Genomic DNA, 15,219 nt, shown 5'->3' with positions numbered 1-15,219 from the left:
CCTGAATAGGGTCTATCCTTTAATCCAGTAAGACAGAGGTTTGCCAAAGAGTCATGATCTACAGGTTGAAAATCACTGCTTTAACTGATACCCCCTTTAAAAGACTGACTATAGGCTCTATTTAAAAGGCACTAGCAGAAGAGAGTTTTAAAATGTAGGGTGTTAGATCAGAGGGGAAATACAAATTCGTTTGCATTATTATTACAGCACTACTTAATTTCAATGAAACCATCTGTGCTGACAGTACTGGGAAATTGACTTTGACGGTTTAAAGGAAAAACCCCTTTCATTCTAGTTTGGATCTGAACTGTCTCCCAAATGGCCGCGTTTAGGCTTGTTCTCCAGCCCGCATTGCTACTCAAAGGTGTGCACTGCTGTTGGAGGCGGGCCTTGGAAGGGGTTGTAACATCCACACACCCTTGTGTTCCTTATCTGGTTCCCAGCCATGCGGGGACAGCTTTGCTTACCGTTCTTCCCATGCCCATGGCCTGTACAGCTCTACCACAGGCCCCAAAGCAATGCGGACTAGAATATACACTTTAATGGTAAACTGTCCTGTGTCGTGCAAGCCATCCCACAGACTCCTGTTTATGTCAAGAGTCCCCAAGGCTCTGTCCTGCGTCTGGCTGGCCCAGTCAGGTTGGTCCCTCTGGCTCTGTGACTAGGACAGAGAAAAACAAGGGGGTGAACCTCTTCCAGCAGAGGTTACTATTGTTTGTCCCATGTTAAAAATGTCTCCCCAGGAAGGGGAAGCCAAAAGCTAGTCCAAGAAGAGGAAGTTCAGATTAGCATCTTTTACTTGATTTCTGCTCAGTGTTGGAACCCCGACTGATGATGTTTCCTTTGTTTGTTCTCAATCAGGATGATCCAATTTGTTCTAGATATTATGAATGCCTGATTTGAGGATGCTTTGCTTTCGGAGGCTCCTAATCTGCTACTTGCTACTTATTCTATTTGTGTTTGCTATAGAGTTAATAAACTTGCTCACTCAAAACCAAGAATGGCTATGATAGGTCATTCTCCAGACTACAAATCAGATTTATCGGTCTCCAATCAATAAATCATCTGAGAGCCAAGTGAGCTTGTAAGTTGACTATCTTAGGTATTTACTGCAGTATCAGAAAATTAACACCCTTTTAACTAGTGAAGCACCGTAATATCCCAGAAGCTAGAGGTGGTAGCACGCATCTCCCAGCATTTGGGAGGCCAAAGCTAGCAGACCTGAGTTTGAGGCCAACCTGGTCTCCAAAGCAAGTTCCAGGACAGTCAGGGCTACACAGAGAAACCTTGTCTCAAAAAAACTAAAAAGAAACAAAGACAGAGAGAGACAGAGACAGAGACTGGGAGAGAAGATATCAAAAATGTCCTTCTTTTCACAATTAATTATTACACAATCAAGCAAGGGAAAGGTAAGGTTAGCCAAGCGTTGTGATGTCAGAATCCTGGTTACAGTACACACCACAGCTTGTAAATGTTAACACTGGGCAGAGCCGGATAAAGGAACTCAGGTACTATTTCTTATAAAAACTCAACTTGTCTACAACTTGTCCCAATAAAGTTCTCAATTAAAATATTTTTAAAGAATCCACATATAAAACAGACACCGCGGCAAAGTAGGAAGCAAAGATCTTTATTTTTTTAAAAAATCTATTTATTAAAAACAGCAATTTCTAGCTAAATAATATAAAGCATTTTAAATTAATTATTTCAAAGTATGTACACTCTGTATAAGTAAACACGTGAAACTGTACAGATTTAAACAAATATTCATTCAGCAAACAAATTGGATCAGTATCACCCTCCCAGCAGTTGGTAAGGTATGTGAGTGTTTTCAGAAACAAAAAAAATCAAAGCACAACCAGAGTCCCCAAACAAGTCCTGCTCTGTACATCAGACTGCTGAGCCACAGTGCTGTCCAACGGTTACGCCCTCATTTCTTTGGAAAGGCTATCTGAACAACCAATGTACATATAATACACAGAACTGGATATTATAGTTTATCACATAAGACATGTATTTAAAATAGTAAGTACAATCTTCTTAACTCATTCATTTCAAAGAAAAAATATGGACCCTCTTACCTTTGAGTTTCCCAAAATATAGAGTAATATGCTCTACCAAGCAACGGCCACCCCAATTTAAACTGAACAAAGAAACAAGGGGCCTGTTGCATGAGGATGGGTCACCCACGTGCACACTGTGCAAGAGGCTGCTCCCGGCCCTCCGCCTGCACCAGGGGTCACCCGCCCTATTTCAGGGCCCTCAGCACTATCCCACCCTCCAGATGAAGGTCTCAGTAACTGAACCAAGAAACGGGCTACATTTACTGCAACACCAGGGTCAAAGCCACTCCTATCCCAAACTCAAGGGGAATTTGTAGGAAAATGCAGATGCTCAAAGTCCTTTCCTTTCCACTGGTGTCATATGTAAGGTGTGGAAAGAGTTCGCCATACCCAGGTGCTCAGCTATGGCAGGACTGGGGACACCCGGAAGGCTAGTGTCTAGTACAACACAGGCGACCAAAGAGTGTTCACTTTATAAAGAATGTCCGCAACTAAGCTCCGCCCATGAGAGCCACTGCCCCAGGCCCCTCCCTCTCCAGGCTGTGCCAGGCTAAAACACCTTCACTTCACGGGCAACTCCCACTCACACACTGGTGCCGTGCCGGTACTGTGAAGACCCCCATGGTGAAGACACACCCATCTGGTGAGGAGGAGGCAGATCAAGGAGAGGACCTTACAGGAGACCTTGGCGTCTTGCAACTGCCTCTGCCTCCTATCAGCCCACAGGAAGATGGCAGCCTGAGTTCAGGAAAAGTCAGACGCCTTCTTGGCAGCAACCCTTCTATTCCAACTCAGCCTTGATCCAGCAGGCGGAGCCTGCATCCGGATACAGAAGTAAGAGTTCTCCAAGTAACAGCGGCTGTGGAATGCCCGGGTAAATGCCGTGCAGGGTGCTTTGGAGCGGCTGGGGCCAGCAGCTTCCTGGCTGGCTGCGTTCCTGTGAAGTGCGCTGCACTGTTTACTACAGTAACCGACTTTATTGCACAATCTGTGTGAGGGAAAAGTCCCTGGGAATCGTGGCTCCCTGTCCAGTCTCTCCATCACTAGAGAGCAGTTCACTGAGGCAGCTACCCTGCTGTCAATCTTTGATCTTCTCCTGCTTCCCCAGGTTTCCTTCTGCAGGCACACGCCCATGTTCCTCAGGCTCCGTGGCTGCAGGTCTCCTCAGGCCTCTCCCGTGGGACAGCCCCGACTGTGCTCCACCAGGACTACTTAGAAACTGACAGCAGGAGGTTCAGCTGAAAGGCAATGGGGAGGCCTGGGTTAGTTGCACTGTGGACTTTCCGGAACTCTCCAGTCTCAAAAGCATGACGGGAGAAAAGCCTGAGCTGTTTACAGCCACTGGAGGTCCTGCACTCCACGGCCAAAGCCAAGCCGCAAGTCATTCACAGTACAATGATGGTGACAGCAAAGCAATAATCATAATAAACAAATGCACCACACCATCCAGGCCACCCTTTCTACCCAGTATTTTGGAAAGCACCATTGTAAGCTGAATCCTTTCAATGATGATTTTGTTTTGTTTATTTAAGGTATAGCCCAGGCTAGCCCTAAACTCAACACCCTCCATTTCAAGTTCCTTAGTGTTAGAATGTAAATGGCATGTTTTGTCTTTTTCAAGATGGAGTCAGGTAGTTTCCGTTAGGTGCAGACCCACTTAGCTGAAGGCGACCTTTACTTTCTGACCTTCCTCTCCCAGGTGCTCAGGTTACAGGCATGCACTAGGCAGGTCACAGTTTACAGGGTACAGGAGATCGAACCCAAGGCCTCTGCACTACAGGGTACAGGAGATTGAACCCAAGGCCTTCTGCACCTGAGGAAAGCACCCTACCAAGTGAGCGTCGCAGTCCTCCCGGGCTTTGTAAATGCCTGAAGCAGGCATGCTAGGTGGGCTGTGGCGTATGAAGTAACTTTCTCCTCACAGTGCGAATCCTACTTGTCAAGGAGGCAATGAGCCAATAGGCAATGGAGGCCTGAGACCCCAGAGCCAGGCCCTGGTGGCAACTCAGAGGGAGGAGCTCCGCAGGCCTGGAGCCCAGTGGTGAGCAGCTGACTCCCTTCCACACAGACAGCTGCTCTGCTGTTAGTCACCTCCTCTCTGCGCTTCCAGGAGAAAGAAGACAAATCACCCGCCACTCCTGCTGGGAATGCCAATGCCGCCGGCCCGAGAGCCTCTGCAGACTGACAGGAAGGGGCCTAGGAGGCTTCCTTCTGTCTTCAGGAGTACCAAGCAGGCATCTCTCTACTTCCTCTCAAAGAAAGGACTGGAGGGAAGCTAAAAGTGTGAAGTTAAAACCTACAGAGAAGACAGGAATGGGGTAAAGAATGCAAAGGAGTCTCTTCCACCATTCCTGCATCTTTCCTGCTACATGTTGGAGCTGCAGATTGTCTGGAATGTTCCCCCAAAGGCCTGTGTGTTCAAAGCTTGGTCCCAGCCCCTCAGTTCTGAAGTGGCCAGCCTCTTCCTCTTCCTTTTCCATCACTGGCCACAACAAAAGCAGCCTAACTGCCCCACATGCTTCCCCCACAGCTGCGCCAACTGTCCAAAAGCAATGAGGCCAGACACCCACGGACCACAGCCCACAAACCATGGCAAACAGGCTTTGCTTTGTCAAAGCGACGGAGGACTGACCACACCTACGTCCATGCAATCAACAATGACTACAGAACAAACACAGGTAGAGAGCTCCGTTCAGACTCCTAATCACTGCAGTTAACTGAGCCTTCATCCTCATAGCTCTCACAGCCTCCCCACCATGACTACTTCTTTACTCAGAAACAGGAAGTAGCAGTGGGCTGAGCACCTCCATGAGCCATCAGCTCAGTACCCCAACCTGTGCCACCCACTCGGGCATCCCTCACACTGCTGCGCTTCCTTGACATCTACGACTATGAGCCACACTACTCGGACTGCTTCTGAGACAGTCTCTACGTAACACCCCCTGACAGCTCTAAAAAGCAGAACAGGAATTCCACGTTCTATCAGTCTCACCTGGAAACCACAAGATACTTTATATAATTCAAAGGCAAAATTAAGGCCATCGAGATGGCTCAGTAGGTGCCTGTCCTCAAACCTGACGACCAAGGTTTGACCCCAGAGACCACACAATAAAAGGATCACCTTGCCTAGGTTGTCCTCTGACCTCCACATACATGCTGTGACACACACACACACAAAATACACAATAAATGTAATAAAAATATTATAAAAATAAGCAAACTTAAAGTGGGGAAGCTTTCTAACTACTAAAGTCTAAGTTTAGTGGTATACTCACACAGAAAATGATCACCTCAAATGAATTATTTTTATAAACATTTAGAGGCTAGAGAGAAGCTCAGTGGCTAACAACACAGACTGCTCTTCTAGAATTTCTGAGTTCTATCCTAGCACCCACATCAGGTGGTTCACAACAACTGTAATTCCAGCTTCAAGGGATCTAACACCTATGGCCTCTATAGGGACTCATGTACACACACACACACACACACACACACACACACACACAATTTTAAACAATTTTTTAAAAATTTAAAAGATTTAGCTTGGCAGTGGTGGCACCTGCCTTTAATCTGAGAACCTGAGAAGCAGAGGCAGGCGGATTTCTGAGTTCAAGGCCAGTCTGGTCTACAGAGTGAGTTCCAGGACAGCCAGGGCTACACAGAGAAACCCTGTCTCAAAAACTGAAGAACACTAGAAGAAGCATTCTAAAATCTTTTACCAATATGATCCCAACTATCCACACATACACAGCTATAAGAAAGGAAGGGAGGGAGGGAGGGAGGGAGGGAGGGAGGGAGGGAGGGAGGACAGACTGGGGAGATGGCTCAGCGGCTAAGCATTCTTGCTACTCTTATAGACAACCCAAGTTCAGTTCCCAGCACCCCATCCTGCAGTTTACAACACCACTCCAGCTCCAGCAAATCTAGTCACCCTCTTCTGGCCTCCACAGACACCTACACACACACACACACACACACACACACACACACACACACACACACACAAACATACAGAGAGAGAGAGAGAAGGAGAGGGAAAAGGGGAAAGGGGAGAGAGAAAGAAGGGGAGAGGGAAGGAGAGAGGAAGAGAGGGGGAGGGAAAGACCCAGACATATACAAATAATTTAAAATTTTCAAAACTTAAGTCTAAGACAAAGGGTTAAAAAGCATATGCTGCGGGGCTGGTAAGATGGCTCAGCGGTTAAGAGCACTGACTGCTCTTCTGAAGGTCCTGAGTTCAAATCCCAGCAACCACATGGTGGCTCACAACCATCCGTAAGGAGATCTAGCGCCCTCTCTGGTGTGTCTGAAGACAGCTACAGTGTGTGTACTTACATATCATAATAAATAAATCTTTTTAAAAAAAGCATACGCTACAACACTTCAGGAGCCCTGAAGGCATCCTGGGTGGCAGGCACCAGTGAGGAGAGACGCCACACCACGTGACGCCACACAGTGAGACGTCCATAATCCGCAAACCCATAAAGACTAAGGGGAGACTGAGGGAGGGGTGGGCTGGAAGCTCTGTTAACTGTGAGGGTCTTTACGGGAGTAAGGAAAGGTCACATCGTCAGATGCCAGGACGGCTGCACCATCTATAAATACACTAGAAACTACTGGCACCACATTCCAGCAGAACTTGGTGGGCTATGAACTGCATCTCACTAAAGAGCATAATCCTCCCTCCAGCTCTCTCCCCATCACAGTAACATCCCTAAAACTATCTATATGAACAGTCTCGTGTCCTCTCCTACCCATCTGCACTCACACGTCACTAAGGCTCAATAACCTGACCCCCTCCCCCAAGACGCTCTAGGCTTAAAGGCAAAAAATAGGTTATTCTCCAAACTACCAGGCCATTCCTAACAAAAACCTGACTGAACCGAACAATGCTGACACAAACTGACCCCCTAATTTAGGTTTTTAAATTTAGAAAGAAGGAAAATGACATAGGTCCAGCATTGGCTCTAAGTCCTAAAATAACTCCCACTTCAGGCACTGGTATGGCCTGTGTTTAAACGGCTGACTCAGCAAGCGGAAGAACCAAGACTTTCACAGGCAGGTCAGTCATTACCAGGAAGAATTAAACAAGCAACTAAACTGCTAAAACCATCCCACAGAGATATCAGCTCAAAGTTTGAATTCCTACTCATTAAAATAAAACAATATAGCCGGGCAGTGGTGGCGCACACCTGTAATCCAAGCACTAGGGAGGCAGAGGCAGGCAGATTTCTGAATTCGAGGCCAGGCTGGTCTACAGAGTGAGTTCCAGAATAGCCAGGGCTACACAGAGAAACCCTGTCTTGAAAAAACCAAATCCAAAAAACCTAAAAAAAAATTAAAAAATAAATAAATAAAACAATGTAGAAGTTGTGAACTTAAAACTAGAAACAGGTTTGCTTAAGCATACTATCTGCTCAAGTCAAATAAAGAAGGACCTGCGCTGTCAGGCCATCAGCCGTGGATACCTGCTCCATGGAGGGACAAGCAATGATCTGCACATCTTCAGGACTGAACTCTTCCTTCAGCAGAGCGTGGAACTTCTGGAAGACTTGCTGGATGTTATTCTTAGGAAGGAGGAGAGATCATATCAGACAACCCAGGGTGTATGCACACACTATAAACAAGGAACACTAGAGTGCTAAATCATCATGTTCTTGCCAAACAGCCGAGGAAATACATTTTATGAGATTACCAAAGACATATAATCTGTACTTTAATATTTTACATGCTAGTACAACCTGATGAAGACTTATCGGATAATTCCTGGAAGCATTAAACTCTCATATATCTTAGCCCCCGCTCCTGAGAATAAGTCTTCAGCAATTTCTTACACAAAAGATAATAAAGTTTCAAGACACATAAAATATACTTCAAAAAAAAATCACCGTGCCTTGGGTAAAGCCGTGAACTCAACCCGACCGGAAGCTGAGTCTTAAATCTGCTCTGACACGAAATCCCTTGGTGGCTGCTCAAGCCATCTATTCCCTCTACCCACAGTGAACAGGGCATGCATTCGGAAATGCTGCTCTCCCCAAGGGGTGGGCCACAGTGCATGGTGTGGATTTTTTTTTTGCTTGTTTATTAATTTCTACTTTCAAAATGAACAAAAATATTAAGACGAAATGGATAAGGAATAAGATATAACCAGATAGATCCGGCTCTGAAGCCTCTGAGATCACAGAGTATATCAGCACCACTAACACTCTGCAGTATCTGTAGGAAGAGAACTCATAGTCAGCGAAGCGAGAGCACTGTAGGTCACCAGGCAGCCCACCCCACCTACTCACCCTGACAGGCTTAAACAAGATGAACTCCGTGTCCTTGTTGGACAAATACAAAGACATGCTTCTCAGCGTGAGCGGCAGCTTCGTCTTCATCGTCTTGTAAGCAGTGGCCACGAGGTCATTGACCTTTGCTGCAAGGAAATTACTCTTGTTAGTGTCGCAAAAAAGGGGGGGAAATTGCCATTTTAATTCAGAGCAGAATACTGAAAAATAGGAAAAAAAAAAAAACCACAAACTCTTCCCTACATCTTATTATTTATAAAGTTCGATCATAAGTCCTCCAAACATTCATTAAGTATATAGTAGATACAAACTCTAAGCCACAAGGGCTAATGTAGCCAAAACTCTCCTAGCATGATCCAAGATGTTCATAGAGGCTGGAATTTGTGCCTTTGGAATGTGAGGTAAAAAAAATAAGGTTTAAAAAATTCTTGTTATTTTTAGAGAAACAGTAGGAGTTAATAAGAATCAAGCCTCTCAACATGCAAACTAACTCCTAGGCACATGTGTCTGACAGGTGTGCTTGGATCACTCAGAAGATTTTTATCTATCCTTGTCGAAGCAGAACTATATATCCATTTATTACATTCTTATACTGCTTTACCAGAGAATAAATTCCAGTTGTTTATAAGTATCTACACAAGCCAAGTATAGCATCTGAAAGGGCTACATGGAAGTCAGTCACCTGAATGAAATATTCAAGAGGAAATGACCTAGACAGCCACAAAGGAAAGATTAATAATTTCTAAACTGTGTAGCCTCACTCAAAAGTCAACACAAATAATCCAGTGTGACCCTGGCAAAAGGATCCAGAGTTCCATGTTTGAGAAGGTGTAGAGAAATAGGCAAACAGCCTTCTATATCCTCTGCTTCAAATAAAAAATATTCAAAGGAAAAAAAAATAAAACAAAAGGCATCAAGCTAGAAGTGATAGAGGACACTTGCAATAGAAGAAATCCAGAGGCAAGGTTTGAAACCAGCCTGGGTGGTTTGTCTCAAAAACAAATAAAATGGAAATCCACAGATACTAAGGGTCAGTGTATCCTCATCAGGTGCTCATGGGAGTATAAAATGTTTCAACTTGAGGGTGTGTTAGACAATATCCTGAAAGATTGAAAACAAAACCTTTCAAGTAACTACTGAAGATTATGTCATTTAAGCATTCCCAAAATACAAAGAAGACACATGTATACAAATCATTTATGGAAAACCAAAGTGAAACATTAAGTATCTTCATTAATAACCTAGGTGAGAGACTCCTAGTGTGGTGAAGAGAGTGAGCGGCTGGGCACACCGGGGTCAAAGGCTGCACACCACAAGAAGTTATGACAGTGCGGATGGTACAATCCCACCTGAATAACCAAGTCCACAACCACGGCTCTATCTGAGAAGACTAGTTCACAGGTACAGAACAGTCATTTTTTGTTTTATACCTTTCCAGGATCAATCTATATCATGTAAAAAAGTTTAGCTGACAGAAGACTGAGCAAAAACACAGCAGGAAAGTATCAATGCTCCCAGGAACTGTTTATTTTTCATTACATAAATGAAGGCTCCTTCCAGGTACTTCCTCCCTGGGTTCTAGCTCCATCGTCACTAAAATACTTTAGAGATCACGGAATTGGACTTGGAGGCTCTGAGTAAGCACGAAGTGGGTGCTCAGGCTAGTGAGTACAGTGCCCAACCTTAAGTTAACAGAACGGTATCTTAGTTTGTAACTCATTCTATTGGAGTGTGGCTATCCTGACGTCATCTTCCACAACCTGCGCTGAGGACAGAGGGCCCGACCATTTTCAGACTGCAGTCCTTGACCCACTGTAAATCTGACAGTGAAGTAAGGGCTTCTTTATTCATTACAGACCAGGAAAAAACAACTCTATACTTCCAAGGTGGCCAAAGGAGAAGAAGATCCCTTCAAGACAGAGAAAGATCCCACAGAGATTGTACAAACAAAATCAAATAACAAAACAGTGTCCCACTCCGCTCTGTCCTTTTATTTACTGTGTTACTAATGGCAACATAAGTAAAACTGAAGCCCAGGGCACCCCCAACACGGAATTACTAGGATACAATTTTCAAAAACAATCACAGGCCCTATCTCAAGAGAAAGGATCTTTCCAGAAAGGAAAGAACAACAGTTAGCTATGCATCAAGTAGGGTTAGCTGTATTAACACGCCATGCCTGTTTGCTGATGCTTTCTATTCTAAGAAAGATGTATTGCCTCAGAGTTTCATTTACATAAACATTCAGAATGCAAACCACTTCCTTCTTCTAAATAAGCACTGTAAGACTAAATCCTTAAGTCACAGGCTCAAATTAACTCAAGATCAAGAGAATGTCCCCAAGAGTCATGCTGGCTTGGGACTGCAGAGTGTCCTGACTGAAGACCCAGTCATGGTGGCCTGTCGTTAGAAAGACACACTGGACAGTGTCATTCTATCAAGTGTGCTTTGTTTCTAAAAAATGCCACAGATTTCCATCCCAAATACAAGAGAAACGTTTGAAATCATGAACAGAGTAACAGGTTTGTCTCTACCACAGGCACCAAACAGGTGGGAGCACTCCCTCAACGCACACACACGAAACCTTTGTAATAAACTGTCTCCTTCCAAACACAACTGATATGTATTTGTACACTGTCCCAGGAGATAGCACTGGCTACTACTTAGTTCAACTTCCATAAATTAAGGCATTTAGGGCTGAAAATTCTGGAGACAGGATAGCTTCAATCAAAAATTTTATATGGTATTAAAATTTGACCTGTGAAAAACTGTAAAATAAAATGTGCTTATTTTCCTACCTACAAACTAGTCAATCTCTCAGAGATGTCACAAGTCACCTCGTGACTTGTTCACCAAACTGTAGATAAATGTGCTATATGAATTTTACAAGTTACCTGAGTAAGAGAGTATTATCTCTTTATTCAAAGAAAATATGGACCTAACAGAAAATGGCTTTCTTTCACCATGGAAAAGCTGGTTCTAGGTTAGCTGCCTGTAGCTGCCAAAATGCCAGCAGCAGAGGCCTCTCTGGATCTCTCACTAGGAATAAGAAGTAAATCTCCCCCTCCGACGCAGCTTGTCCACAACTAAGACCTTGCTCCTTCACCACTGTCTCAGTGTGTGAATGTGGGTCACAGAACAGCAAGGTAACAAATTTTATTCTAGGTAATGGTTCTTGGATATGCCAGGACCCCACAGGGATGACATTAGCTGACATACCCAACAAAGGGGAGAGAGAACCTGTAGAGACCAAATCTAGAGGTTAGGCACACCACAGCCCCTGGTGGAGGGATGGGGCCTCCCACCTATCTCAAAAATTTTAACCCAGAATTGTTCCTGTCTAAAGGAAATACAGGGACAAAGAGTGGAGCAGAGACTGAAGGAAGGGCCATCCAGAGACTGTCCCACCTGGGGATCCATCTCATCCACAGACACAGAACCCAGACACTATTGCTGATACCAAGAAGGGCTTGCTGACAAGAGCCTGGTATAGCTGTCTCCTGAGAGGCTCTGCCAGTGCCTGAGAAATACAGATGTGAATGTTCACAGCCCACCATCAGATTGAGTACAGTGACCCCAATGGAGGAATTAGGGGAAGGACTGAAGGAGCTGAAGGGGTTTGCAACTCCATAGGAAGAACAACAATATCAGCCAACCAGACCCCCTAAAGCTCTCAGGGACTAAATCACCAACCAAAGAGTACACATGGAGGGACCCATGGCTCCAGCTGCATATGTAGCAGAGAATGGCCTCAGTGGGAGGGAAGGCCCTTGGTCCTGTGTAGGCTCAATGCCCCAGCATAGGGCAGTAAGGCAGGAGTGTATGTGTGTGTGGGGGGGGGTCGGGGGGAGCACCATCATAGAAGCAGGGGGAGGGGAGATGGAATAGGGAGTTTTCAGAGGGGAAACCAGGAAGGGGGGGATAACATTTGAAATGTAAATAAATAAAATATTCCCTTAAAAAAGAAAATGCTATAAAGAAACTGTGCCAAAAGTAACCCAAATAGGGTGTAATTCTAAATGTCTAAAACCTAACACTGAAGTAACCCCACCTGCCAAAAAGAAACAAAAAGCCTTTAGCATAGAAACTGTAAATGTGTGGAGAAGTAACTGGAACATCTCAAGTAGCTGTGCAGGCCGGGCAGTGAAGCTGCCTGCCAAACCCAGCCGACTCCTTCATTCTGACTCGGTTTTTTTCAAACATGCTAAATTGTCAGCAGAAGATGTAACTTGGCAAAAAAAAAAAAAAAAAAAAAAAAAAAAAAAGGAAGAAAGGGGTGGGCCACCATTTCTTCTGAGCTGAAGATAAGTGTGTGCCTCCCATCATTCCGTGCAGTGCAGCCGTGTTCCCACGAAACCCGGAGCCAAGGACTAGCAGGTGCACAGAAGTCTGCAGGCGCAAAGCACTGAAATGTTAAGCCATGCTTGATGTTTAATTGAGTAAACGTTCAAAAGCTCCCCCTCTCTCAGAACGGATTCTTGTCAGAGGGAAGCAGTACTGGCAAAGCAAGACCTATCAGCCCCAAGCTGAATCTTGCTTTAACCCAGATCTGGTGACCCAAAGCAAGCAAGAAACCAAGTCCAAGATGTCACAGAAAGGGCTACACAGACATAGCCTAATAACATCCTTAAAGAGTAAAATCCCAATACCTGGTTGTGCCCAAGGCTGCTGAGAGAGGGTGTACTTGGGGCCTCCCTGACTGGCCATGGTTTTTAACGCTGATACCTAGTAGAGGAGACAAAAGCAGAGGTTTCATTTCTCCAACGGCAGATAAACATGGACTGCTCACAGATACACAGTCAATTACTAAGGCACGCTGGTAACCAGGTACAGTTCTAGCAAAACTGCATCTACTCTCACAAGCGTTCACAGCTAGGCATATTTTTTAACAAACCTTTTTTAATGAGTTCAAGATGTGTGTTATTCTGGGGTTTTAGAAAACAAAGGAAAACAAAACCCCACAATCTTATTGAACATTCTTCCTGAGACCTTTCAGTGCAGGAATCTCTGAAGAAATTCTACCAAATATAAAAACTTTAAAAAAAAAAATTTACTCCCAAAAAGACTGAGTTAATACTGAGTTTTTGTCAGTAGTTTTTGCACAGAGGCTCCTCACATACTCTAAAGATTTCCCTTTTTTTTAAACTACATTACAAACATAGAAAATACCATCAAGTCAAACAGTGGCCAGGCTAGAGAAGAGACCATGAGACTGAAGTTTTTAATCTAATCAGCTAGGTTGACATATTAACTCCAGCTTCTGGAGACAGGATGCCCTCTGCTGGACCCACAGAAATGCATACAATAGACATATGTTCACACAGACATGGGCATACTGGGACGCAGGCATGCAAGCAAGCAAACACACACACATACACACACACACAGAGAGAGAGAGAGAGAGAGAGAGAGAGAGAGAGAGAGAGAGAGAGAGAAACCCAGTTGGGTATGGTAGACTGCAGAGTCAGCATCTGGGAAGCTAAGGAATAGCACAAGAATTGGAGGCAAGCCTGGGCTACACAGTCAAACCCTATCTCAACAAATGGACAACAACAACAACCAACAGGATTTTTAAGTATCATTACAAAGCCAAACTGTGCTATAGATACAAACTTGGAAGTTACTTTTGTATCCCTCCTGTTGCAGCAGCACAGGGAATAAATACAAATATGTCAACCTAGCTGTTCAGGAAAAAACAACTTGATGGGAGTTAAGCATGAACTACTTTTTAAAGAACAGACTTGGGGCAAATGCCCAAGCTGTTACAAACACTGAAGCATCAACTCCCACAGGGGAGGCAGAGCTGCAGGAGGCTGGTCCCTAAAGTTTCTCCCCTCCTCTCTAGCTCCACCCGCTCTATCTACCCCTACTCCAGCTGAGTCTGGACCTCTGCTCGAGCTAACCACTGCACCACCTCGTCTCTACCTCTTCACACTCAACTTCTTCCATGTCTTCATCTTCAGAAGCAACTTTTAAAAATAAATTATATATGGCTGAATGTGGTGCCACATGCTTTTAATCCTAGCACTCAGGGCAGAAGAAGCAGGTAGATTTCTAAGTTCAAGGTCAGCCTGATCTACAGCTCATGTTCCAGGACAGCTAGGGCTACACAAAGAAACCCAGTCTAAAAAAAAAAAAAAAAAACCAAAAACAAAAACAAAAAAGGAAGGGGTAGATACAAGCTGGGCAATGGATGTGCACGCTTTTAATCCCAGCACTTGGAAGGCAAAGACAGGCAGATCTCTCTGAGTACAAGGCTAGCCCAGTCTACAGAGAGAGTTCTAAGATACCCAAAGCTACACAAAGAGACCCTGTCTCAGAAAAAACAAAATGGGAACACAATGTTTATTAACTTTTTTTCAGTAGCTACAGTTTTCTAGTCCTAAGAGATTTATTTCAACAATAACCACTTCCTGCTACTCCATGGAGTGTTCTAGGATCTCACTAATTCCCTAGTAACACAATTTGTGCTTTTATTAAAAAAAGAAAGAAAGGAAAGGAAAAGGGGAAAGGGAAAAGGGAAAAGGGAAAAGGGAAAAGGGAAAAGGGAAAAGGGAAAAGGGAAAAGGGAAAAGGAAAGGAAAGGAAAGAGGAAAGGAAAGGAAAGGAAAGGAAAGGAAAGGAAAGGAAAGGAAAGGAAAAAGGAAAGGAAAGGAAAGGAAAGGAAAGGAAAGGAAAGGAAAGGAAAGGAAAAAGGAAAGGAAAGGAAAGGAAAGGAAAGGAAAGGAAAGGAAAGGAAAGGAAAGGAAAGGAAAGGAAAGAAATACAACAGCATCATGCTATGTAGTCCAAGCTGACCTGGAACTCATTTGTAGCACAGGGTGGCATTAATTTCACTGTCTTCCTCAGTATTGATTACTGTTCTA

General features: G+C 44.4%; 1 protein-coding gene across 1 annotated transcript in view; it reads right to left on the bottom strand.

The window, feature by feature from the left end:
• Positions 1-1,610: 1,610 nt before the first annotated feature.
• Positions 1,611-15,219, bottom strand: part of Cog3 (component of oligomeric golgi complex 3) — a 53,781-nt gene continuing 40,172 nt past the window's right edge. Inside the window, exons 20-23 of the mRNA XM_052190934.1 lie at positions 13,003-13,078; positions 8,354-8,481; positions 7,532-7,630; positions 1,611-3,301 (exon numbers count right to left, since the gene is read on the bottom strand). Coding sequence (XP_052046894.1) covers positions 3,272-3,301; positions 7,532-7,630; positions 8,354-8,481; positions 13,003-13,078 — 333 coding nt within the window. The 3' untranslated portion in view covers positions 1,611-3,271. The remainder of the gene's footprint in view (positions 3,302-7,531; positions 7,631-8,353; positions 8,482-13,002; positions 13,079-15,219) is intronic.

Source organism: Apodemus sylvaticus, chromosome 8 (genome assembly GCF_947179515.1).
Source record: "Apodemus sylvaticus chromosome 8, mApoSyl1.1, whole genome shotgun sequence".
Taxonomy (NCBI): Eukaryota; Metazoa; Chordata; class Mammalia; order Rodentia; family Muridae; genus Apodemus; species Apodemus sylvaticus.
This window is presented reverse-complemented; position numbering and strand designations above follow the sequence as displayed.